General features: G+C 43.5%; 1 protein-coding gene and 1 long non-coding RNA gene across 2 annotated transcripts in view; both read right to left on the bottom strand.

The window, feature by feature from the left end:
* adam19a (ADAM metallopeptidase domain 19a) overlaps window positions 1-25,365 on the bottom strand; it is a 242,938-nt gene that overhangs the window by 207,343 nt on the left and 10,230 nt on the right. The window contains exon 2 of the mRNA XM_045721473.2: window positions 2,594-2,679. Within this exon, the coding sequence (XP_045577429.2) occupies window positions 2,594-2,679 (86 nt within the window). The remainder of the gene's footprint in view (window positions 1-2,593; window positions 2,680-25,365) is intronic.
* On the bottom strand, window positions 13,188-23,968 carry LOC145879993 (uncharacterized). Its single transcript, XR_014392861.1, has 2 exons — window positions 16,770-23,968; window positions 13,188-15,426 (listed from the first exon to the last, which is right to left on the bottom strand). It is a non-coding gene; the product is annotated as an uncharacterized LOC145879993 (long non-coding RNA).

The following is a 25,365-nucleotide window of genomic DNA, read 5'->3' as shown; positions in this document are numbered from 1 at the left end:
CCCACAATTCATCTGTTGACTGGAGGCCCTGGGAGAAGGCAGCTAGCCATGCCTGGAGCTCTCCCTCTATCTCAATCTCCCTCTCCCTGGCTAGTAGCAGGCCTCTCCCTCTCCCTGGCTAGCAGCAGGCCTCTCCCTCTCCCTGGCTAGCAGCAGGCCTCTCCCTCTCCCTGGCTAGCAGCAGGCCTCTCCCTCTCCCTGGCTAGCAGCAGGCCTCTCCCTCTTCCTGGCTAGCAGCAGGCCTCTTTCTTTCCCTGGCTAGCAGCAGGCCTCTCCCTCTCCCTGGCTAGCATCAGGCCTCTCCCTCTTCCTGGCTAGCAGCAGGCCTCTCCCTCTTCCTGGCTAGCAGCAGGCCTCTCCCTCTCCCTGGCTAGCAGCAGGCCTCTCCCTCTCCCTGGCTAGCAGCAGGCCTCTCCCTCTCCCTGGCTAGCAGCAGGCCTCTCCCTCTCCCTGGCTAGCACCAGGCCTCTCCCTCTCCCTGGCTAGCAGCAGGCCTCTCCCTCTTCCTGGCTAGCACCAGGCCTCTCCCTGGCTAGCACCAGGCCTCTCCCTGGCTAGCACCAGGCCTCTCCCTGGCTAGCACCAGGCCTCTCCCTGGCTAGCACCAGGCCTCTCCCTCTCCCTGGCTAGCACCAGGCCTCTCCCTGGCTAGCAGCAGGCCTCTCCCTCTCCCTGGCTAGCACCAGGCCAAGCGAGGCCATCTGCTCCCCTACAATAGGGCCCTCTGCCATCTCCACATGCCTCTCTCCGTGGCCACAGCCAACTACATGGAAATGTACGAGATACACATAGAGCTCTATTCATCCCTCTCCCACCCCATGAGACCATGGACGGTTAATCGCAGTCACATCTGCCACAGTTGCTTCCAAAACGTTTGTTGGGCTGGATGGGAGGGGGGAGAAAGAGAGTGGTGTTTGGTGTGTGAGGTCTTGTTCTGAATAAAGGTAAACTTAAGCTTCCCCCCCATCCCCCAAACAAAGAGCAGAGGTGCAAGTACATGCATTTGGTATTTTGATCTTTTCATATTCATCACATCCACCTCGACACGTTGGTACCATAATATAACAGCCGAAATGTCAGAGTGACACAGATTATTAGCGCAAACAGAACTACCGAGAGAGAGAGAGAGGGAGAGACAGAGAGAGAGACAGAGACAGAGAGAGACAGAGAGAGACAGAGAGACAAAGAGAGAGAGACAAAGAGAGAGAGACAAAGAGAGAGAGACAAAGAGAGAGAGACAAAGAGAGAGAGAGAGAGAGAGAGAGAGAGAGAGCGAGAGAGAGGAGAGGGGATGGGAGGAGAGAGGGAGAGAGAGAGAGAGAGACAGAGAGAGAGAGACAGACAGAGAGACAGAGACAGAGAGAGAGAGAGAGAGAGAGAGAGAGAGAGAGAGACAGAGAGAGAGAGACAGAGAGAGAGACAGAGAGAGAGAGACAGAGACAGAGAGAGAGAGAGACAGAGAGAGAGACAGAGAGAGAGAGAGACAGAGAGAGACAGAGAGAGAGAGAGAATTTTGGATCGGGCATTAATTCTCTCTTCTGTATGTCTGTCTGTGTCCACAGACGACTGCAAGACGATCCGGTTGCCAATAGTGACCATGTTCACAGTCAACATTCCATTTAAGGAGAGCACAAAGGAGGAACGATAGTTCTGTGGTGATTTGCAACATTACGCCACCACATTGGTCAACGCCAACGGTGACGGATGGATTCAGACGTTCAGACGGATTTAGTTCGTGTTCAAGTCGATCTTTACACAAAACCCACATTGACTCGGAGTGCATTCAAGACTTAACTGAGTTATACAAACCTGCCATAGAAAAAATGGCCAAAGAAAACTTGCCATAGAAAGTGCCATAGAACTCAAGACAGCTCTACAGTGTTTTTTTTTGCCTGTTCGACATGGTCTTGAATAAGACCTGAATAATAGTTCATTCAGACTGCCAAACAGACGATGTCAGATATTCGGCTCATTGACAGGAGCAGTTTCCTCAGTTCCTGCTGCCTGCGGGGCAGATGACAGGCAACTGTTCCATGGGAGAGTTTTATGAACCAGCTGAACTTCAGCGTAAATGTCCCATTGTTAATCTTTCCTCAATCTGCTGTTGGAAGGGAAAATGGAATGGCCCAACCTTTGGTGAATGAGCAGTACTGTAAATAACAATTATAACCCGTAATAAAACAGTATTGTATAATATGATGAAATATACTACATTTACTCCACATCATTTTTCTAAAGGGCACATATTGGTTTATTATCTCTCAGCAGTACTCCTCCTAGAGCTGCCTAGTGTGTGTGTGTGTGTGTGTGTGTGTGTGTGTGTGTGTGTGTGTGTGTGTGTGTGTGTGTGTGTGTGTGTGTGTGGGAGGTTGTCTATGTGGGAAGACAATGTAGGCACCTTTGCATAATGATTACATCATATAAACCAAACTTACATTTATGTGCGATTGCAAATCCCAAATACCAAGTGACTTAAAAAGCTGCTCAGCACGTCCCACACAGCCAAAATATGTCCTGTATGTGGACTTTGTGGAGAGGCCAGAGGAACGCAACGAGAAGGTTGGAGCGACGTTGATGGATGGTTGTGACTGACCTGTTTTGCAGCAGTCCCAGCATCTTCTCTCTTGGTGCATCCACGAGAGATCCACTGTGCTGTCACCGTCTGTCCCCTTAACTCTCCTGTCAAAGACACAAACACAGGAGGTCAATGAGGAGCAAGACACATTCATTACCACACAGGAGGTCAATGAGGAGCAAGACACATTCATTACCACACAGGAGGTCAATGAGGAGCAAGACACATTCATTACCACACAGGAGGTCAATGAGGAGCAAGACAGATTCATTACCACACAGGAGGTCAATGAGGAGCAAGACAGATTCATTACCACACAGGAGGTCAATGAGGAGCAAGACAGATTCATTACCACACAGGAGGTCAATGAGGAGCAAGACAGATTCATTACCAAACAGGAAGTCAATGAGGAGCAAGACAGATTCATTACCAAACAGGAAGTCAATGAGGAGCAAGACAGATTCATTACCACACAGGAGGTCAATGAGGAGCAAGACAGATTCATTACCACACAGGAGGTCAATGAGGAGCAAGACACATTCATTACCACACAGGAGGTCAATGAGGAGCAAGACAGATTCATTACCACACAGGAGGTCAATGAGGAGCAAGACAGATTCATTACCAAACAGGAAGTCAATGAGGAGCAAGACAGATTCATTACCAAACAGGAAGTCAATGAGGAGCAAGACAGTCATTACCACACAATAAGAGGGCAACAGAGGGGTTGTGGCTCTCAAGAAGGTTATAAAGGAGTTATATAGAGGTTTCCAGAGATTGTTTCATTTACTGATCTATAAATGGCTAATTAATTCAGATTAAGGTTGTTTGTTCTCAGTTTTTTTTAGATGTTTTGAATGAGGGTAACTATAAGAGTGGTTACGGCTTGTGGATGACAGTGGGTAGCAGGGGAGGGTATTTGGTATGCAACCATAATGCTCTGTGTTGCCTTTGTGCCATGGCCTACGACTAACTAGCACAGGGCATTTCATCCAGACTATCCAGAGAGAAAAAGTCCCTTGAAAAAAAATGCATTGAATGTGAATGAGTCAAGGTCCAGAATGAGTCAAAGTCCAGACTATTTCAAGGTCCAGAATGAGTCAAGGTGCAGAATGAGTCAAAGTCCAGACTATTTCAAGGTCCAGAATGAGTCAAGGTGCAGAATGAGTCAAGGTCCGAACTATATCAAGGTCCAGAATGAGTCAAGGTCCAGAATGAGTCAAAGTCCAGACTATTTCAAGGTCCAGAATGAGTCAAGGTGCAGAATGAGTCAAGGTCCAAACTATATCAAGGTCCAGAATGAGTCAAGGTGCAGAATGAGTCAAGGTCCAGAATGAGTCAAAGTCCAGACTATTTCAAGGTCCAGAATGAGTCAAGGTGCAGAATGAGTCAAGGTCCAAACTATATCAAGGTCCAGAATGAGTCAAGGTCCAAACTATATTAAGGTCCAGAATGAGTCAAGGTGCAGAATGAGTCAAGATGCAGAATGAGTCAAGATGCAGAATGAGTCAAGGTCCAGAATGAGTCAAGGTGCAGAATGAGTCAAGGTCCAAACTATATCAAGGTCAAGAATGAGTCAAGGTGCAGAATGAGTCGAGGTGCAGAATGAGTCAAGGTCCAAACTATATCAAGGTTCAGAATGAGTCAAGGTGCAGAATGAGTCAAGGTGCAGAATGAGTCAAGGTCCAGAATGAGTCAAGGTGCAGAATGAGTCAAGGTGCAGAATGAGTCAAGGTGCAGAATAAGTCAAGGACCAGAATGAGTCAAGGTGCAGAATGAGTCAAGGTGCAGAATGAGTCAAGGTCCAGAATGAGTCAAGGTGCAGAATGAGTCAAGGTGCAGAATAAGTCAAGGACCAGAATGAGTCAAGGTGCAGAATGAGTCAAGGTGCATAATGAGTCAAGGTCTAGACTATATCAAGGTCCAGAATGAGTCAAGGTCCAGACTATATCAAGGTCCAGAATGAGTCAAGGTGCAGAATGAGTCAAGGTCCAGAATGAGTCAAGGTGCAGAATGAGTCAAGGTCCAAACTATATCAAGGTCCAGAATGAGTCGAGGTGCAGAATGAGTACAGGTGCAGAATTAGTCAAGGTCCAGAATGAGTCAAGGTGCAGAATGAGTCAAGGTCCAAACTATATCAAGGTCCAGAATGAGTCGAGGTGCAGAATGAGTCAAGGTCCAGAATGAGTCAAGGTCCACACTGAGTCAAGGTTCAGAACGAGTCAAGGTCCAAACTATATCAAGGTTCAGAATGGGTCAAGGTGCAGAATGAGAACAGGTGCAGAATTAGTCAAGGACCAGAATGAGTCAAGGTGCAGAATGAGTCAAGGTGCTGAATTAGTCAAGGTCCACACTGAGTCAAGGTTCAGAACGAGTCAAGGTCCAAACTATATCAATGTTCAGAATGGGTCAAGGTGCAGAATGAGAACAGGTGCAGAATTAGTCAAGGACCAGAATGAGTCAAGGTGCAGAATGAGTCAAGGTGCTGAATTAGTCAAGGTCCACACTGAGTCAAGGTTCAGAACGAGTCAAGGTTCAGACTCACAATACGTGAATTATAACTGGAGAACAAATTAATTAGAGTCAGATTGTTGTAGTCATAAGAAACAGCGACCTTGAACTAAAACTGTATATAATAACTCTCCACTGCCTTCTCAAACATTCCTCCACTTAAACCGTGATGATGATTGCAGATGGTCAACAGCCATTTTTTGGGGGGCGGAGCGAGACGGAGAGACTTGACATGATGACTACATTACCTCCAGTGAATCTCTAGCCCAATCAGAGGCCACAAAATAACACTTCTGCTGTCCCCCCGGGTGCACGTTTTGTTTTTTGCCCTAGCACTATACAGCTAATTAAAATAATAAACTAATCATCAAGCTTTGATTATTTTAATCAGCTGTGTAGTGCTGGGGGGGGGGGGGGGGGGGTACAGGACCGAGTTTGGGATACACTGCTATAGGGAATAGGGTGCCATTTTGTGCGAAGCCAGTGTACTACTGTCAGAAAATACACAATATACGTGTTGTTCTTTATAATTATAACCTAGGTAGCTATTCTCTGTAACGTGAGTCATGGTCATGTTCGTGCTGTATGCTGAACATCAACAGACACATTCATGTCTTATTCAAAGGGTCATTGTATCAGCTGAGAAATCAAGGTCTACTCTCCTTTCCTTTCCTATCATGTATTTTCCATTCCTTTCCTCTCCTCCAATTTCATTTCCTCTCCTCTCATTTCCTTTCCTCTCCTCTAATTAACTTTCCTTTTCTCTCCTCATTTACTTTCCTTTTCTCTCCTCTGATTTCCTTTCCTCTCCTCTAATTTCCTTTCCTCTCCTCTCATTTACTTTCCTTTCCTTTCCTCTCCTCTGATTTCCTTTCCTCTCCTCTGATTTCCTTTCCTCTCCTCTGATTTCCTTTCCTCTCCTCTGATTTCCTTTCCTGTCCTCTAATTCCCTTTCCTCTCCTCTAATTTCCTTTCCTCTCCTCTCATTTACTTTCCTTTCCTCTCCTCTGATTTCCTTTGCTCTCCTCTGATTTCCTTTGCTCTCCTCTCATTTACTTTCCTTTCCTCTCCTCTGATTTCCTTTCCTTTCCTCTCCTCTAATTTCCTTCCCTCTCCTCTGATTTCCTTTCCTCTCCTCTAATTCCCTTTCCTCTCCTCTAATTTCCTTTCCTCTCCTCTCATTTACTTTCCTTTCCTCTCCTCTGATTTCCTTTGCTCTCCTCTGATTTCCTTTGCTCTCCTCTCATTTACTTTCCTTTCCTTTCCTCTCCTCTGATTTCCTTTCCTTTCCTCTCCTCTAATTTCCTTCCCTCTCCTCTGATTTCCTTTCCTCTCCTCTAATTCCCTTTCCTCTCCTCTAATTTCCTTTCCTCTCCTCTCATTTACTTTCCTTTCCTCTCCTCTAATTCCCTTTCCTCTCCTCTAATTTCCTTTCCTCTAATTTCCTTTCCTCTCCTCTCAGTTCCTTTCCTTTCCTGTAATTTCCTCTCCTCTCTCCCTCCATGTACCACTGAATGAGAGAACCCCCCTGCCTGTGGATGCAAACCCAGAATCATCCTTCCAGGAAATGAAAAAGAACAAACTTGGGCATGGTGAGGATAGACCCCTCGTTTGTCTGAGTCTAGCCCCACAACTATCGCCTGCTCAATCTCTGGCCTACTGATTGAATGAGTCACCGCCGGGGCCAATCAGGCGGTGCCGGGTCATTAACAAGAACCCTTGCATAGAAGACGCATGGAAATAAATAGGCTTATCATTATGCTGCATTATGGTCAATACAAAATCAACACTGTCGCTGTGGCAGTTAAATAGAGGAGAGGTGTGGGTGTGGAGAGAGATAGAGAGAGAGAGCGAGAGAGAGAGGGGGGAGGGAGGGAGGGAGGGAGGGAGAGCGAGAGAGAGATCGCCGATTGAATGATTCCTGTCTAGATGGGGAAATAGCCGGTGCTTGATCAGAAAATGAGAGGTTTAAGACATCTCTATTGTGAGGCCTTGTTGTGGGAGCTTTATGCACCACTTGGCGTGATGAGACCTAAGTATGTTATGTTCAGCCTTATCATGCACATCCCAGTCATTCTGAATCAGAGATAAACATCTAATGTTTTTTGCTGTGCTGATGCTGTTGTCCCTGAAGCAGATAACATTGGCAAGTCTCTACACAGACAACTCATCAACACTCTTTGATTTGAATACAAAGTTCCCGGTGTGTGTAATTAAGTCGAGGCACCAGTCCATGATGGCGAAGCTGCAAACACCAGATACCCTGCCCTCTCCACCGCAGTCGCCATAATTGTGCATTTTTGCCTTTAAGTGAGTGGCTTTTGGGTCGAGGGCTCTCTGAGAAAGACAATGGCCGCCCAGCAAGAGAGAGAGTGCCTTTGTATTGAACCTCTTTCCACGTCTGTGTCAGGTACCGCTTTTGAAAGCACATCCAAACCACACTGCAAACGGTCTCAAAACACCTTGTTAACCACTGTTGGACATCCATTAACAGCCTCTTATATCGGAATATGTTCATTCTCCACAGCGTATTTCTACATAACACCTACTCAGTCAGAGCTTTGCGGGGGGATTTGTATGTGAGCCACACAGGGTTTTTAGTGTGGGGTTGGTGGATATCATAGCTCACCCACTAGGCAACTTTGGCTTTTTAAAATATGAATTCAGATAATCCCCTCTGTGTTACCTCAAGGGGGGTTCAGATCAAATGATTCGCTCCCGGTTAAGGTCACCAATTAATAACTGATATGAGTGAGAGGACTCTATAAATGTCAGCAGTATTTTCCCTGTACCTTCTACAGGGAAGTATTACCACCATAACATTTGAGTCTTTGGCCATCAGAATTGGGAAGGTGAAATACAATTGAGTGGAACAGGACAGGAATGTCACGGAGCACCCGACCTGGGTAACAAATAGTATTGACAATCACTTAAAATACTTTATCTGGGTTTGATTGAGCTTGCCTGGCGCAAAGGAACCAATATCTGTCCAATCGAGGCAGACTAATGCAAACGCTCAAAGTATTTGAAAGATTTCAAGTAGTACTTGAACGCAAGTCTACACGGAGCATCCCTCTGGTTGCCTGGATGGGGTCTGTTTTTGTTCTCCTTTTGTGACCTGACTACCAGACCTCTGATCTGTCAAAAACCGTAGGGACTCACCCATCTCTCCCCTCCAACACCCACCCCAGCCATATCCTCTCTCTCCCCTCCCATAGATAAACCTCCAGAAACATCCACACTGCAGCTCTATAGCAGCCTCACCAGTTTCAGGGCGGTTAATACCGACTCCATTTTGGGGCTTTATGAAATGGACCTCTAATGACCATAGATGTACTATTGATCTGTTGATTGATCAGCTGTGGGATGTGTTGCGTCTGTGAGTGTTTCCCAGATCTGTCTTAGTGCCTGGTTTTTCTCTGCACAGGCACTTAGGGAAATCTAAGTGACAAAGGTATGATCAGAAGCAGTTAGATATGCCTTCTAGAATACCACTTTGAACTGCTGAGGCGAAACACTTCAAATGAAGGAAATGACTAAAAATGAGTGCCCAGAAACCCACCTTCCGCAAATCCTGTCTTACTGTAAAACTAGCTTGTACAGGAAGTTGCACATATGTTATGAAAAATTGCCTGGTTGAATAAAAACCAGACGTCAGACTCCAAACCAAGACATTTTATTAAGCTATGGCACAATCAAGTAACCTTTCCCGAGACCAGAAAGCGTGCATTGGCTCCCCAAACGAATACCTACACGTTAGCGCAGTGGGCTAACAGAATCTTCTAGCACGCAGGAGACCCGGTGTTCAAACCCAAGGTCGGTCACACAAGCAACAGCATACAGTAGGAATATACTGTGCCAGGCTGCCAAGCTCCGGAAATGCCACAGCGACTCCCCTGCTCTGTCATTAAAGGCATATTCTCTACAGAAATCATTAACCCAGCGTAATGGCTTTCGCACACCGCATTAGAGAGTGGAGGGGGAATGGGGTCCTCCATCACTATTGCCCCCCAAAATGATGGACCGCAGCTAGACGAAGGCTCCGGGGCGGTTAATGAACGCCCAGCGCCCAGTCAACAAATCACCACTTTTCCCCTTTCTATTCTTTCCATCTCTCTGTCTCTGTCTCTCTTCGCAGGCAACACTTTCAAAGGGACCTCAGTTGAGGCTTTTTCAATTACTGTGTGTGTGTGTGTGCGTGTGCGTGTGCGTGTGCGTGTGTGTGTGTGTGTGTGTGTGTGTGTGTGTGTGTGTAATACATTACAGAGCGTGGAATCTATCTAGGGTTAAATAATCTCCAGTTTCAGGGTGTGGAATCTCTCTAGGGTTAAATAATCTCCAGTTACAGGGTGTGGAAACTCTCTAGGGTTAAATAATCTCCAGTTACAGGGTGTGGAATCTCTCTAGGGTTAAATAATCTCTAGTTACAGGGTGTGGAATCTCTCTAGGGTTAAATAATCTCCAGTTACAGGGTGTGTAATCTCTCTAGGGTTAAATAATCTCCAGTTACAGGGTGTGTAATCTCTCTAGGGTTAAATAATCTCCAATTACAAGGTGTGGAATCTCTCTAGGGTTAAATAATCTCCAGTTACAGGGTGTGGAATCTCTCTAGGGTTAAATAATCTCTAGTTACAGGGTGTGGAATCTCTCTAGGGTTAAATAATCTCCAGTTACAGGGTGTGGAATCTCTCTAGGGTTAAATAATCTCCAATTACAGGGTGTTTAATCTCTCTAGGGTTAAATAATCTCCATTTACAGGGTGTGGAATCTCTCTAGGGTTAAATAATCTCCAGTTACAGGGTGTGGAATCTCTCTAGGGTTAAATAATCTCCAATTACAGGGTGTGGAATCTCTCTAGGGTTAAATAATCTCCAATTACAGGGTGTGGAATCTCTCTAGGGTTAAATAATCTCCAGTTACAGGGTGTGGAACCTCTCTAGGGTTAAATAATCTCCAATTACAGGGTGCGTAATCTCTCTAGGGTTAAATAATCTCCAATTACAGGGTGTGGAATCTCTCTAGGGTTAAATAATCTCCAGTTACAGAGTGTGGAATCTCTCTAGGGTTAAATAATCTCCAATTACAGGGTGTTTAATCTCTCTAGGTTTAAATCATCTCCAGTTTCAGGGTGTGGAATCTCTCTAGGGTTAAATTATCTTTCATGTCTGTCTGCTTCTCTCTCTCTCTCCAAGCTTGTTCATGGTTGCATTCCAAATGACACCCTATTCCCTATATAGTGAACTACTTTTGACCAGAACCCTATGGGCCCTTGTCAAAAGTAGTGCACTATATAGGGAATAGGGTGCCATTTGTGACGCAGACAATGTCTCCTATTACTGCTGTTAGTACAGCTGGTTGTGCTTTATGTCTGTGTGTGTATGGAGAAGTAAAGTGTGCGGTACAGTATGTCAGGGTTGTTTCCTGCCCTCTTCTAGTCCACTCAGACAAGGGCTTGATTAGATGGAAGTAAAAAGAAAGCGTGCTCAGAGAAAATGTGTAGGTCGTACATGTACAAGGTACTAGTGTTGTAGGTCGTACATGTACTAGTGTTGTAGGTTGTACATGTACTAGTGTTGTAGGTTGTACATGTACTAGTGTTGTAGGTTGTACATGTACTAGTGTTGTAGGTTGTACATGTACTAGTGTTGTAGGTTGTACATGTACTAGTGTTGTAGGTTGTACATGTACTAGTGTTGTAGGTTGTACATGTACTAGTGTTGTAGGTTGTACATGTACTAGTGTTGTAGGTCGTACATGTACTAGTGTTGTAGGTTGTAGGTCGTACATGTACTAGTGTTGTAGGTTGTACATGTACTAGTGTTGTAGGTTGTACATGTACTAGTGTTGTAGGTCGTACATGTACTAGTGTTGTAGGTCGTACATGTACTAGTGTTGTAGGTTGTACATGTACTAGTGTTGTAGGTTGTACATGTACTAGTGTTGTAGGTTGTACATGTACTAGTGTTGTAGGTTGTACATGTACTAGTGTTGTAGGTCGTACATGTACTAGTGTTGTAGGTCGTACATGTACTAGTGTTGTAGGTCGTACATGTACTAGTGTTGTAGGTTGTACATGTACTAGTGTTGTAGGTTGTACATGTACTAGTGTTGTAGGTTGTACATGTACTAGTGTTGTAGGTTGTAGGTCGTACATGTACTAGTGTTGTAGGTTGTACATGTACTAGTGTTGTAGGTTGTACATGTACTAGTGTTGTAGGTCGTACATGTACTAGTGTTGTAGGTCGTACATGTACTAGTGTTGTAGGTTGTACATGTACTAGTGTTGTAGGTTGTACATGTACTAGTGTTGTAGGTTGTAGGTCGTACATGTACTAGTGTTGTAGGTTGTACATGTACTAGTGTTGTAGGTTGTACATGTACTAGTGTTGTAGGTCGTACATGTACTAGTGTTGTAGGTCGTACATGTACTAGTGTTGTAGGTTGTACATGTACTAGTGTTGTAGGTTGTACATGTACTAGTGTTGTAGGTTGTACATGTACTAGTGTTGTAGGTCGTACATGTACTAGTGTTGTAGGTCGTACATGTACTAGTGTTGTAGGTCGTACATGTACTAGTGTTGTAGGTCGTACATGTACTAGTGTTGTAGGTTGTACATGTACTAGTGTTGTAGGTTGTACATGTACTAGTGTTGTAGGTTGTACATGTACTAGTGTTGTAGGTTGTACATGTACTAGTGTTGTAGGTCGTACATGTACTAGTGTTGTAGGTCGTACATGTACTAGTGTTGTAGGTCGTACATGTACTAGTGTTGTAGGTCGTACATGTACTAGTGTTGTAGGTTGTACATGTACTAGTGTTGTAGGTTGTACATGTACTAGTGTTGTAGGTCGTATATGTACTAGTGTTGTAGGTCGTACATGTACTAGTGTTGTAGGTTGTACATGTACTAGTGTTGTAGGTCGTACATGTACTAGTGTTGTAGGTCGTACATGTACTAGTGTTGTAGGTCGTACATGTACTAGTGTTGTAGGTTGTACATGTACTAGTGTTGTAGGTTGTACATGTACTAGTGTTGTAGGTTGTACATGTACTAGTGTTGTAGGTTGTACATGTACTAGTGTTGTAGGTTGTACATGTACTAGTGTTGTAGGTCGTACATGTACTAGTGTTGTAGGTTGTACATGTACTAGTGTTGTAGGTTGTACATGTACTAGTGTTGGGAAAATATAAAAGATTGAAACGGCCCAAAACCATGAGCTCATCATAGGAAAATGTTTGATGTTGAGCTAACTTCGCCAGTGCATTCTTTTCCAAATACGTAACTGCAATTAAAAAAAAAGCTGTATTCTCATTGCATTACATTATTAAGAACTAAAATACATGAATAAGAACTGCTATTGCAACAGCTAATGGGGATCCTAATAAAATACCAAATGCCAAATACGGTTTAAGTAAACACATGGACAAAATCTCACCAAATAACTTCTGTTACTAATGCACACTTAGGACTTGGGAGAGCCATTAGGAAACTAAAGTACTGATGAAGGAGAAAACTCTTGCTTTCTCACACCCTTGTTTCACATCCCCATTTCTCGCCTCAGAATTTACCTCTATGTTGTTTTTCCACATTGATTGAGACGAACAAACGGAAGAAACCAAGTGAACCATGGGAAAAAAAGCAACGGATGGTTCCTCTTGACATAGTGTCCACGAGAAGGTCACAGAGGAGGACAGACAGGATAGGATGGTTTCTCTTCACATATGTGACTGATCACCTTGATTCGGTCTTATGTTGCAACATTTGAGATTGTGTTTTTTTGCATATATAAAAGCAGATACACAGAGCTGCAAAACGGTATATCATACACTGCATTTAAGGAACAATGTGAAAGCAATTCTGCTTTGAAAGATGATAAACTCATAACCCCACTTTTGAGAAAATGGCCCTTGAATGTTTTGGTACCTACTGGAGAGCTCTTCTTTGTCTACGCCCATTCAGCATTGTTCACAACCTCTTAAGTTTTAACCCCACCCATCTCTTTAAGGATTCACATGTGAGGTCATGTGCTAAACAATGTAGTAAAGATTAAGACTAAAAGTGGTAAAAGTAGTAGCTTACAATAACGACATATTCCAAGAAAGTGTCCAGATACAAATATTTAATAAATATTAGATGATTCTTACCCAGAAACACTTGTATAAATTGATGGGTCATGTGAAAGAAATGTTATATCCTCCAGCCACATCTAGCTAAGTGGATGTGTCTCTACAGAAGGTGTGAACGATACAGCCAGATGGTTACTTGCATAGTAGCAATATCAGAAATAGATAGTGTCAATATAAATAATAAGTGTCAATGCCAGTATCAACAATATCAATAACCATGTCAGTGATAGAGGAGGTAGTTACAGTGGCAAGAAAAAGTATGTGAACCCTTTTTGAATTACCTGGATTTCTGCATAGATTGGTCATCAAATTTGATCTGATCTTCATCTAAATCACAACAATAGACAAACATAGTGTGCTTAAACTAATAACACATAAATTGTATTTTTCTTGTCTATATTGAATACATCATTTAAACATTCACAGTGTAGGTTGGAAAAAGTATGTGAACCACTAGGCTAATGACTTCTCCAAAAGCTAATTGGAGTCAGGAGTCAGCTAACCTGGAGTCCAATCAATGAGATTAGAGACGTTGGTTAGAGCTGCCTTTCCCTATAAAAAACACTCAAAAAATGTTAGTTTGCTATTCGCAAGAAGCATTGCCTGATGTGAATCATAACTCGAACAAAAGAGATATCAAAAGACCTAAGATTAAGAATTGTTGACTTGCATAAAGCTGGAAAGGGTTGCAAAACTATCTTCATCAGTCCACGTTAAGACAAATTGTCTATAAATTGAGAAAGTTCAGCACTGTTGCTATTTTCCCTAGTAGTGGCCTTCCTGTAAAGATGACTGCAAGACCACAGCACAGAATTGTCAATGAGGTTAAGAAGAATCCAAGAGTGTCAGTTAAAGACTTACAGAAATCTCTGGAACACACTAACATCTCTGACGAGTCTACGATACGTAAAACACTAAACAAGAATGGTGTTCATGGAAGGACACCACAGAAGAAGCCACTGCTGTCCAAAACAAAACATTGCTGCAAGTCTGAAGTTTGCAAAAGGTCACCTGGATGTTCCACAGCGCTACTGGCAAAATATTCTGTGGACAGATGAAACTACAGTTGAGTTGTTTGGAAGGAACACACAACAGTATGTGTGGAGGAAAAAAAGCACACCGACATCAAAACCTCATCCCAACTGTAAAGTATGGTGGATGGAGCATCATGGTTTGGGGCTGCTTTGCTGCCTCAAGGCCTGGACAGCTTGCTATCGTCAACGGAAAAATGAATTCCCAAGTTTATCAACACATTTTGCAGGAGAATGTTAGGCTATCTGTCCACCAATTGAAGGTCAACAGAAGTTGGGTGATGCAACAGAACAACGACCCAAAACACAGAAGGAAATCAACAACAGAATGGCTTCAACAGAAGAAAATACGCCTTCTGGAGTGGCCAAGTCAGAGTCCTGACCTCAACCCGATTGAGATGCTGTGGCATGACCTCAAGAGAGCTGTACAACCCAGACATCCCAAGAAAATGCTGAACTGTGCAGGTCTGATCGGAAACTCCAGAAAACGTTTGGTTGGAGTTATTGCTGCCAAAGGTGGGTCAACCAGTTATTGAATTCAAGGGTTCACATACTTTTCCCACTCTGCACTGTGAATGTTTACACAGTGTGTTCAATAAAGACATGAAAACGTATAATTGTTTGTGTGTTATTAGTTTAAGCAGACTGTGCTTGTCTTTGGTTGTGACCTAGATGAAGATCAGATCAAATTTTATGACCAATTTATGCAGAAATCCAGGTATTTCCAAAGGGTTCACATACTGTTTCTTCCCACTGTATATGCATACAACCAGGAGTAAAGTGGCTGAGCAGCGGGATAAATAAAAAAATAGTAGCAGCAACGTACAGTATGGCGTGTGTGTTAGGAGAGAGTCATTTGAATAGAGGCACTGCAGATAGTGCTGATGACTGGTCCGTCCAAGCCACGCATGAACAAGAAAATCTATATTCGGAGAGCCTGTTTCTGTCCTGCCCTTGACTTTGTTGCAGGGCATGTAATGTCCATTGATTCTTTGTCGCAAAACTCCCTGATCTTCTCAAAAAGATAAGTTTGTCTAGCTGTGTCCAGCCGAGGTGGTGCTTGTACAGGCAGACCATCTATGGGAGGAAGGATGTCAGCGTTGCGCAGCAGCTGAAACCTGGTCCCGACTGAGTCCGAATGCTCCTTGGCGACAACAACACCAGGCTCCAGAGCATCAAAGCTGTAAAACAGAAAATAACAAAAAAAATGTAGAAGACATTAAACCTTGCACAACAAGAAACTGAAGATCTCATACAAAACTGTGTTCTATTCCCTTCACAGAACAGCGCAAACTGGCTCTAACCAAAATAGAAAGAGGAGTGGGAGGCCCCGGTGCACAACTGAGCAAGAGGACAAGTACATTAGAGTGTCTAGTTTAAGAAACAGACGCCTCACAAGTCCTCAACTGGCAGCTTCATGAAATAGTACCTGCAAAACACCAGTCTCAACGTCAACAGTGAAGAGCCAACTCCGGGATGCTGGCCTTCTAGGCAGAGTTCCTCTGTCCAGTGTCTGTGTTCTTTTGCCCATTTTAATCTTTTCATTTTATTGGCCAGTCTGAGATATGGCTTTTTCTTAGCAACTCTGCTTAGAAGGCCAGCATCCCGGAGTCGCCTCTTCACTGTTGACGTTGAGACTGGTGTTTGCGGGTACTATTTAATGAAGCTGCCAGTTGAGGACTTGTGAGGCATCTGTTTCTCAAACTAGACGCTCTAATGTACTTGTCCTCTTGCTCAGTTGTGCACCGTGGCCTCCCACTCCTCTATCTATTCTGGTTAGAGCCAGTTTGCACTGTTCTGTGAAGGGAGTAGTACACAGCGTTGTACGAGATCTTCAATTTCTTGGCAATTTCTCGCATGTAATAGCTTTAATTTCTCAGGACAAGAATAGACCGACGAGTTTCAGAAGAAAGTTCTTTGTTTCTGGACATTTTGAGCCTGTAATCAAACCAACAAATGCTGATGCTCCAGATACTCAAGTCTAAAGAAGGCCAGTTTTATTGTTTCTTTAATTAGCACAACAGTTTTCAGCTGTGCTAACATAATTGCAAAAGGGTTTTCTAATGATCAATTAGCCTTTTAAAATTATAAACTTGGATTAGCTATTCCATTGGAACACAGGAGTGATGGTTGCTGATAATGGGCTTCTGTATGCCTATGTAGATGTTCCATTAAAAAATCTGCCATTTTCAGCTACAATAGTCATTTAAAACATTAACAATGTCTACACCGTATTTCTGATCAATTTTATGTTATTTTAATGGACAAAAAAAATGGCTTTTCTTTCGAAAGCCAGGACTTTTCTAAGTGACCCCAAACTTTTGAACGGTAGTGTATATAGTGGGGGTTTGTTATAAAAAAAATAGTAAGAAAATTGTGTATATCTATCTATCTATCTATCTATCTATCTATCTATCTATCTATCTATCTATCTATCTATCTATCTATCTATCTATCTATCTATCTATCTATCTATCTATCTATCTATGTCCTTAATCAGTATAAAGGAGGAAATGTTGCTTACTTGTTGATCAAATCCAAAGCTGTAATGCATCCTGATGTCTTTTCTTACTGGTCTGTAGGGCCCCCCAGAGACAGATGCAGGTCTTGACAGGTGGTCTGGCAGTCAGCAACCATCTTCTGGTAGACGGACCACTCACTCTGAACAAGTGCTTGCTTGGGCCAGCTCTCTTTTTGATGGGAGGCATTAGACCATTCTCCTTGTATGACTGGTGGAGGAGAGTCAGGTGTGTTCTACTGATGCTGAAAGACAAATTCCAGATACAAATATTTTAGCATTATTATACAATACATAGCCGTAATCACCATTAGACACACCTGGCTAACTTGATTGGGCATGTAATCATCTGGCAAAGTCTTTTGATTAGACATGTAGCTAGCTACCTAGCTAAACAATTAACCCCAATCCATAGAGTATTAGCAATACAAACCAATTAACCAAATAGGTTCAATGTTAGCTAGTTAGCTAGCTAACATTAGGCTATAACTAGCAATGCAAATGGATTTCTGAGATAATATTACCACACAGAACATCACACGTAATGTTAGCCAGCGAGCCAGCCACTTAATTTTTGCTAGCTAGCTAACAGTAAGCTTTAACATGCAATGAAAACAACTTTCTGACAAAATTAGAAACTGATAATGTCTGAAACTGTAGATAGACTCTTACCCGTATACATGGATGAACACTTCACGGTAGACTGCAACCCCTTTCATTAAATAAGACGTCCTGTGTTGTTTCCGTTTTGTTTGTACAGCTTGCTTGGCCCCTTGTGTCAAGACACTTTGATTCACATCGTTTGATTCCTTTTCAGCGTCAGAGAGAGTTAGCATGGTACTATCGTCCTCCTGAAAAGTAGTCCATGACAACTTTTTCCTACAGACCTTTGTCGATAGCGCCTGATAAATTCACGGTAGCAATGTTATTGAGAGCAGTAGCGACACATTTGTAGTTCTCCATGGCTAACGTTATATCTTTCAAACTGCAGTAGAAAGGATTATCTACACATAACAATCAGCTCATTTTATAGACAGAAGATGATACATGGCGGACCAATGTCCAGCCCATTCATTATCTCAGGCAATCATGGCTAGCGGGAAGGTTCCTATCTTTTTCTTAAACTTTATTCGTATTTACAGATGGCATACAATTAAATGTTTATTTAACAAATGTATTTATTTACAGATGGCATACAAGTTTGGTATTAAGGCACATGAAAGTTAAAATGTTCAAGAAGGCATTTCTGACAAAAAAACGCATTTTGATAAAAAATTTAAATAAACGTTCAAATACCTCTCCTGTGATGTCGTGACTTGCGACATACGCCTAGTTTCCTGAAACAAGTCACATATGTCCATGAGAATATCCCAGAGGAGGACAGACAGGATAGGATAGTTTCTCTTGACATATGTCCATGAGAATGTCACAGAGGAGTGTCATTATTGGAGGTCTCGGCGTCGCTTTGACCGTAGTGACACATCGTGCTGCCGGGTAACTGACCCATCTGTCAGTGAGTTTGGGTCGAAAGACAAAGGTAACAGCCAAAGTGACAGTATTCACCCAAACTGAGACAACCTAAATTGATTGACGCACAAAATGGCTTCTGTGTTTCCACAACGCTGTTACTATCTGTGTGAGGATCGACGCTGGAGACGAGAAGCAGGTAGAGGGAGTGAACATTTAATAAACAATGGACATGAAACAGAATGGGAAAAGCGTCTGGACAGGGGGAAAATAACGACATCAATGCTGACACAGGGAAGAAAGTGAGGAGCAGACAGATATAGAAGGGGAACAAAGTAATGGGAGTCCAGGTGAGTCCAAAATTGTGCAGCTGCGCGCATAATGATGGTGACAGGTGTGCATAATGAAGGGCAGCCTGGCGCCGTCGAGCGCCAGAGAGCGGGAGCAGGCGTGACTATCTGATCTGAATGCAATTACAATGTAATGATTTAAATACATGTTAATGCAGTGGTTTTACTTGACTGATTCATCTAATGTAAAATATTCCATTATAACATACTTATATCTGTGAATGGTCATAAACGCACCATAACGGTTAAAAAGAAAACCTTTTTGAGCCTCGTTATTGTTATTTGTATTGCGTTACTATTTTTCCTTTTCATTTATTGAGCAAATTTTTATTACTTACTTTTTTTTTTTTTTTTACTCTGCATTGTTGGTTAAGGGCTCGTAAAGTAAGCATTTCACGGTCCACACCTGTTGTATACGGCGCATGTGACCAATACAATTTGATTTGATTTTGGTTTGATTTAAGAGGTGAAATGAATAACGATGAAAGGTGTCATCTCCCCTCGCTAGACTAGACACTCACTCCAGTGACCCACTGTTTTGAAAATCCAACTTTCAAATCAAGACCAGTGCCAGAAAATATTTTTTACGGAAGAGAGAAAAAAATATATATAATCATTATTCTTCCCATGGCTGCAGCGTTGGATTTGCTTCAAGACATTTCTTTCAGCCTAAAAATGAACCTGCCTTGTGCTGACTCACAGCCTGCTCAGTCCATGTGATTCAGAATAATGACGATTCACTCATTTGTAATCATCTGGAGCACACAGGCAGAGTTCATTACCAGCAATGCTTTCTGCAGTACACAATTTAGACTTAATGGACTATGCGGGGAATAACAGAAAACAACAAAAATTATGCAGCAGGCAAACTTTTTTTGTCTTTTTTTTGTGTTGTAGTCAACTGAGTCTGCTGAAGGAGAGCGCTGCTAGCCAAACCCAGTCCTGTTTGGTTTGACCGAATGGACTTGGACAGGACAGATTGTAGAAGTAACATCTACTTTAAAGTACCATGAAATGAGGCGACCTGCCTGCTCCACTGCCTGCCCAACATGCTCCTCTCCCCCAACCTGCCTGCTCCACTGCCAGCCCAACATGCTCCTGTCCCCCTGACCTGCCTGCTCCACTGCCTGCCCAACATGCTCCTGTCCCCCGACCTGCCTGCTCCACTGCCTGCCCAATATGCTCCTCTCCCCCCTACCTGCCTGCTCCACTGCCTACCCAACATGCTCCTCTCCCCCCGACCTGCCTGCTCCACTGCCTACCCAACATGCTCCTGTCCCCCGACCTGCCTGCTCCACTGCCTGCCCAACATGCTCCTCTCCCCCCGACCTGCCTGCTCCACTGCCTGCCCAACATGCTCCTCTCCCCCTGACCTGCCTGCTCCACTGCCTACCCAACATGCTCCTGTCCTCTCTGACAACTCTCTCTCTCTCCCTGTTTCTGTCTAAACACATCTGACTTCTCTCAATTCAATTTCAATTTAAGGACTTTACTGGCATGGGAAACATATGCTTACATTGCCTAAGCAAGTGAAATAGATAATATTCAAAAGTGAAATAAACACTAAAACATTTACAGTAAACATTACACTCACAAAAGTTCCAAAAGAATAAAGACATATCAAATATCATATTATGTCTATATACTGTGTGGTAATGATGTGCAAAAAGTTAAAGTACAAAAGGGAAAATAAATAAATATAAATATAGGTTGTATTTACAATGGTGTTTGTTCTTCACTGTTTGACCTTTTCTTGTGGCAACAGGTCACAAATCTTGCTGCTGTGATGGCACACTGGTATTTCAGCCAATAGATATGGGAGTTTATCAAAATTGGATTTGTTTTTGAACTCTTTGTGGATCTGTGTAATCTGAGGGAAATATGTGTCTCTAATATGGTCATACATTTGGCAGGAGGTTAGGAAGTACAGCTCAGTTTCCACCTCATTTTGTGGGCACATAGCCTGTCTTCTCTTGACAGCCAGGTCTGCCTTCAGTGACCTTTCTCAATAGCAAGGCTATACTCACTGAGTCTGTACATAGTCAAAAATGTCCATAATTTTGGGTCAGTCACAGTGGTCAGGTATTCTGCCACTGTGTACTCTCTGTTTAGGGCCAAATAGCATTCTAGTTTGCTCTGATTCTAATTGTGTTGCTGTCCTGGGGCTCCGTGGGGTCTGTTTGTGTTTGTGAACAGAGCCGCAGGACCAGCTTGCTTAAGGGACTCTTCTCCAGGTTCATCTCTCTGTAGGTGATGGCTTTGTTATGGAAGGTTTGGGAATCGCTACCTTTTAGGTGGTTGTAGAATTGAAAGTATCTTTTCTGGATTTTGATAATTAGCGGGTATCGGCCAAATTCGGCTCTGCATGCATATTTGGTGTTTTACGTTTTACTTTTAAGCTCTCTCTTTCTCTTTCTCTCTGTCTCTCTCTCTCAAATGCCTAAACCCATCTGACTACTTTCTCTCTCTCTTATTACCTTGTCAGTGTTTTATCTCTCCTATCACCCTCTACATCTCTGTGTTTTATCTCTCCTATCACCCTCTACATCTGTGTTTTATCTCTCCTATCACCCTCTACATCTCTGTGTTTTATCCCTCCTATCACCCTCTACATCTCTGTGTTTTATCTCTCCTATCACCCTCTTCATCTCTCAGTGTTTTATCTCTCCTATCACCCTCTACATCTCAGTGTTTTATCTCTCCTATCACCCTCTACATCTCTCAGTGTTTTATCTCTCCTATCACCCTCTACATCTCTCAGTGTTTTATCTCTCCTATCACCCTCTTCATCTCTCAGTGTTTTATCTCTCCTATCACCCTCTTCATCTCTCTGTGTTTTATCTCTCCTATCACCCTCTACATCTCTCTCTGTGTTTTATCTCTCCTATCACCCTCTACATCTCTCTGTGTTTTATCTCTCCTATCACCCTCTACATCTCTCTGTGTTTTATCTCTCCTATCACCCTCTACATCTCTCTCTGTGTTTTATCTCTCCTATCACCCTCTACATCTCTCAGTGTTTTATCTCTCCTATCACCCTCTACATCTCTGTGTTTTATCTCTCCTATCACCCTCTACATCTCTGTGTTTTATCTCTCCTATCACCCTCTTCATCTCTCAGTGTGTTATCTCTCCTATCACCCTCTACATCTCTCAGTGTTTTATCTCTCCTATCACCCTCTACGTCTCTCAGTGTTTTATCTCTCATATCACCCTCTACGTCTCTCCTACTGTTTGATCTCTATCCCACAGGGGACCATGAAGAAGCAGGAAGAGAGAGGAAGCAAGAGGATACTCCAATGAAGCCTCCACTCTGCCTGGGTCTCTCTGTTAACCCAGCAAGCTGTCGCTAAGGGCTTTAGAGGGAAAACAATGAGAGAGGTGACATATATCTGACAGGTCTTCCTGCGGCGTGTGAGATTGAAGAGAGAAAGAGTGAGAGAGAGAGAGAGAGAGAGAGAGAGCAGAGGGGAGAGATGAATATCACAGATATAGAGAGGCTCCATGGTCACTAACTTCTGATGATTGGTATCACTAACTTGTGATAATTGGTATCACTGACTTGTGATAATTGGTATCACTAACTTCTGAGGGGAAAATCAACTTGTTATCTCAGATCTGGATCCTTCACACTAATGTCCATGCCTTTACGCGTTGTTTGACACAACTCTTTTTCCGGCAATATCTGTATGGCACAAAGTGCAGAACAATATCTGTATGGCACAAAGCGCAGAACAATATCTGTATGGCACAAAGCGCAAAACAATATCTGTATGGCACAAAGTGCAGAACAATATCTGTATGGCACAAAGCGCAGAACAATATCTGTATGGCACAAAGCGCAGAACAATATCTGTATGGCACAAAGTGCAGAACAATATCTGTATGGCACAAAGTGCAGAACAATATCTGTATGGCACAAAGCGCAGAACAATATCTGTATGGCACAAAGCGCAGAACAATATCTGTATGGCACAAAGTGCAGAACAATATCTGTATGGCACAAAGCGCAGAACAATATCTGTATGGCACAAAGTGCAGAACAATATCTGTATGGCACAAAGTGCAGAACAATATCTGTATGGCACAAAGTGCAGAACAATATCTGTATGGCACAAAGTGCAGAACAATATCTGTATGGCACAAAGTGCAGAACAATATCTGTATGGCACAAAGTGCAGAACAATATCTGTATGGCACAAAGTGCAGAACAGGCGATAAGACATAGTGGCAGCTTTCATCCTGTCTTGTTCGTTACACTGCCCTATTCCAATCACATACTGTTCCCAGTGATTTTTCTCCTCTCCCCGTCTCTCCTTTTCTCCTTCTTTCCCTCAGGTGCATAACCAGCGTACGTGGAGAAAGAACTGAGAGCACACAGCACATGTTCGCTGATACGGCGTTACTGGCAAAATGGCATCAGATAATGGTCCACAATTCCCTGCTCTTTCTGCCTGGGTCTCTCTGCCTGGGTCTCTCTGCCTGGGTCTCTCTGTCTGGGTCTCTCTGTGAAACGTTGTGTGTCGGGGGAGTAAGGGGGTGAGGCAGGAGGTGTTGCGGGAGAAGACGGGGTATGGTGGATGAATAGGGGATGGAGGTGGGAGGGGTGTGGAGGCGCTGGTGGTGGGAGGAGAGGAGGATGATCTGCTGCCTGGCGTTCCATTCCCACCACCCCGGGCCATGGATCTTCCAACAGCCCCCGTTTCTCTCTGGCTCTGTGTAGCGGACAAATGAGGCCGTTTGGAACGGAAGCAGGAGGACGGCCCTGCTTCTCTCAGCGAGTCAGGATGTCTGCACGCTTAGAAAAATGGTGCTATTTAGAACCTAAAAGGGTTATTTGGCTGTCCCCATAGGAGAACCCTTTGAAGAACCCTTTTTGGTTCCATGTAGAACTATTTTGGTTCAAGGTAGAATCCTTTTGGGTTCAATCTAGGACGACCCTTTCTACATGGAACGCAAAAGAGTTCTACCTGGAACCAAAAAGGGTTCTACCTGGAACCAAAAAGGGTTCTACCTGGAACCAAAAAGGGTTCTACCTGGAACCAAAAAGGGTTCTATCTGGAACCAAAAGGGGTTCTCCTATGGGTACTCTGTAGAACCCTTTTTGGTACTCTCCCACTCAGAGTCAATGCAGAGGGCCTGTAAACAAGGTGGTGTTTCTGGCTTCTGGCCTCTTCTCGCCATCCATGATATTCAAGTGCTAAAACTCATCAGCCAAAGTAAAGTGTGCTCCAAAGGGAAAGTGGCTTCTTGTCTACCCTGACATTGCTTAACGAGAGCCCACGGCTCTTTGCTCACCTCCTTTTAGCAATGAAACTTTCCTTAAGAGACAGTAGCAATGGAGCTTCACCACTGGTGTGTGTGTGTGTGTGTGTGTGTGTGTGTGTGTGTGTGTGTGTGTGTGTGTGTGTGGTGTGTGTGTGTGTGTGTGTGTGTGTGTGTGTGTGCACGCCAGGATAATGGCTGGATAGGTTCAACTCTACATGGCAATGTGTAGGTCTCACTGTAATAACAAACTACAAAGCCAATCTGAAAAAGACCTATGAAAGTTTTGCGCTGTAAAGCCGTGTGGCTTTATTCCAAATTTGACAGTGGGAACTGGAAAATAGTATTGATGGGAGAATACAGCCTCCTCTCAAGCACTCAGGTTATATAACTTGGTAATGGTTTAAATAACTACTGGCACATCATCCTCCTCCAATACCGTTATAGTGTGATTATCTGTTGTGTAAGAGAAGAGTTGAAATCCAGTTCATTTCTCAAGTGGTTGGAAACTTTCCTTGAACCGAGAGAACAAATAGGGGGATGGAGGCCATGCATGGGGCATCATAGAGGGCTACATATCCTGATATCAGGCTGTTAGAAAAAGATGTACACTCTAACAAAAAACGGTTTCAAATGGGTTCTGAAGCTGTCCCCATTGGAGAACCCTTTTAAGTTCCAGGTAGAACTCTTTTGGGACCCAAAATGGTTATACCTGGAACCAAAAGGGTCCTCCTATGGGGACAGCAGAAGAACCCTTTTAGGTTATAAATAGAACCTTTTTCGCTAAGCATGTGCTCCACCCTACACACTGTTAAACTCCCCCACACAATGTTAAACTCCCCCACACACTGTTCAACTCCCATACACACTATTCAACTCCCCTACACACTGTTCAACTCCCCCACACACTGTTCAACTCCCCCACACACTGTTCAACTCCCCCACACACTGTTCAACTCCCCCACACACTGTTCAACTCCCCCACACACTGTTAAACTCCCCTACACACTGTTCAACTCCCCCCTACACACTGTTCAACTCCCCTACACACTGTTCAACTCCCATACACACTGTTCAACTCCCCCACACACTGTTCAACTCCCCCACACACTGTTCCAACTCCCCCACACTCTGTTCAACTCCCCCACACACTGTTCAACTTCCCTACACACTGTTCAACCCCCAAGCACACTGTTAAACTCCCCTATACACTGTTAACCTCTTGACGGTCGCCTAGGATAGGGGGCGCCACAGCGCATTTTGAAAAAAATTTGTGCCCATTTTAAACGGCCTACTACTCAAACTCAGAAGCTAGGATATGCATATAATTAATCCTTAAGTTTCTAAAACTGTTTGAATGGTGTCTGTGAGTATAACAGAACTCATATGGCAGTCAAAACCCCGAGACAGATCGAAACAGGAAGTGGAATTCTGAATTGCGGACTCAACTTCATCACGTTGCCTATTAATCACACCGTGAGCTATGGTTCATTGAGCACTTCCTATTGCTTCCACTAGAT

Source organism: Salmo salar, chromosome 07 (assembly GCF_965601325.2).
Source record: "Salmo salar chromosome 07, fSalSal1, whole genome shotgun sequence".
Taxonomy (NCBI): domain Eukaryota; kingdom Metazoa; phylum Chordata; class Actinopteri; order Salmoniformes; family Salmonidae; genus Salmo; species Salmo salar.
Note: the sequence above shows the minus strand (reverse complement) of the source record. Positions and strands in the feature narration are given on the sequence as shown.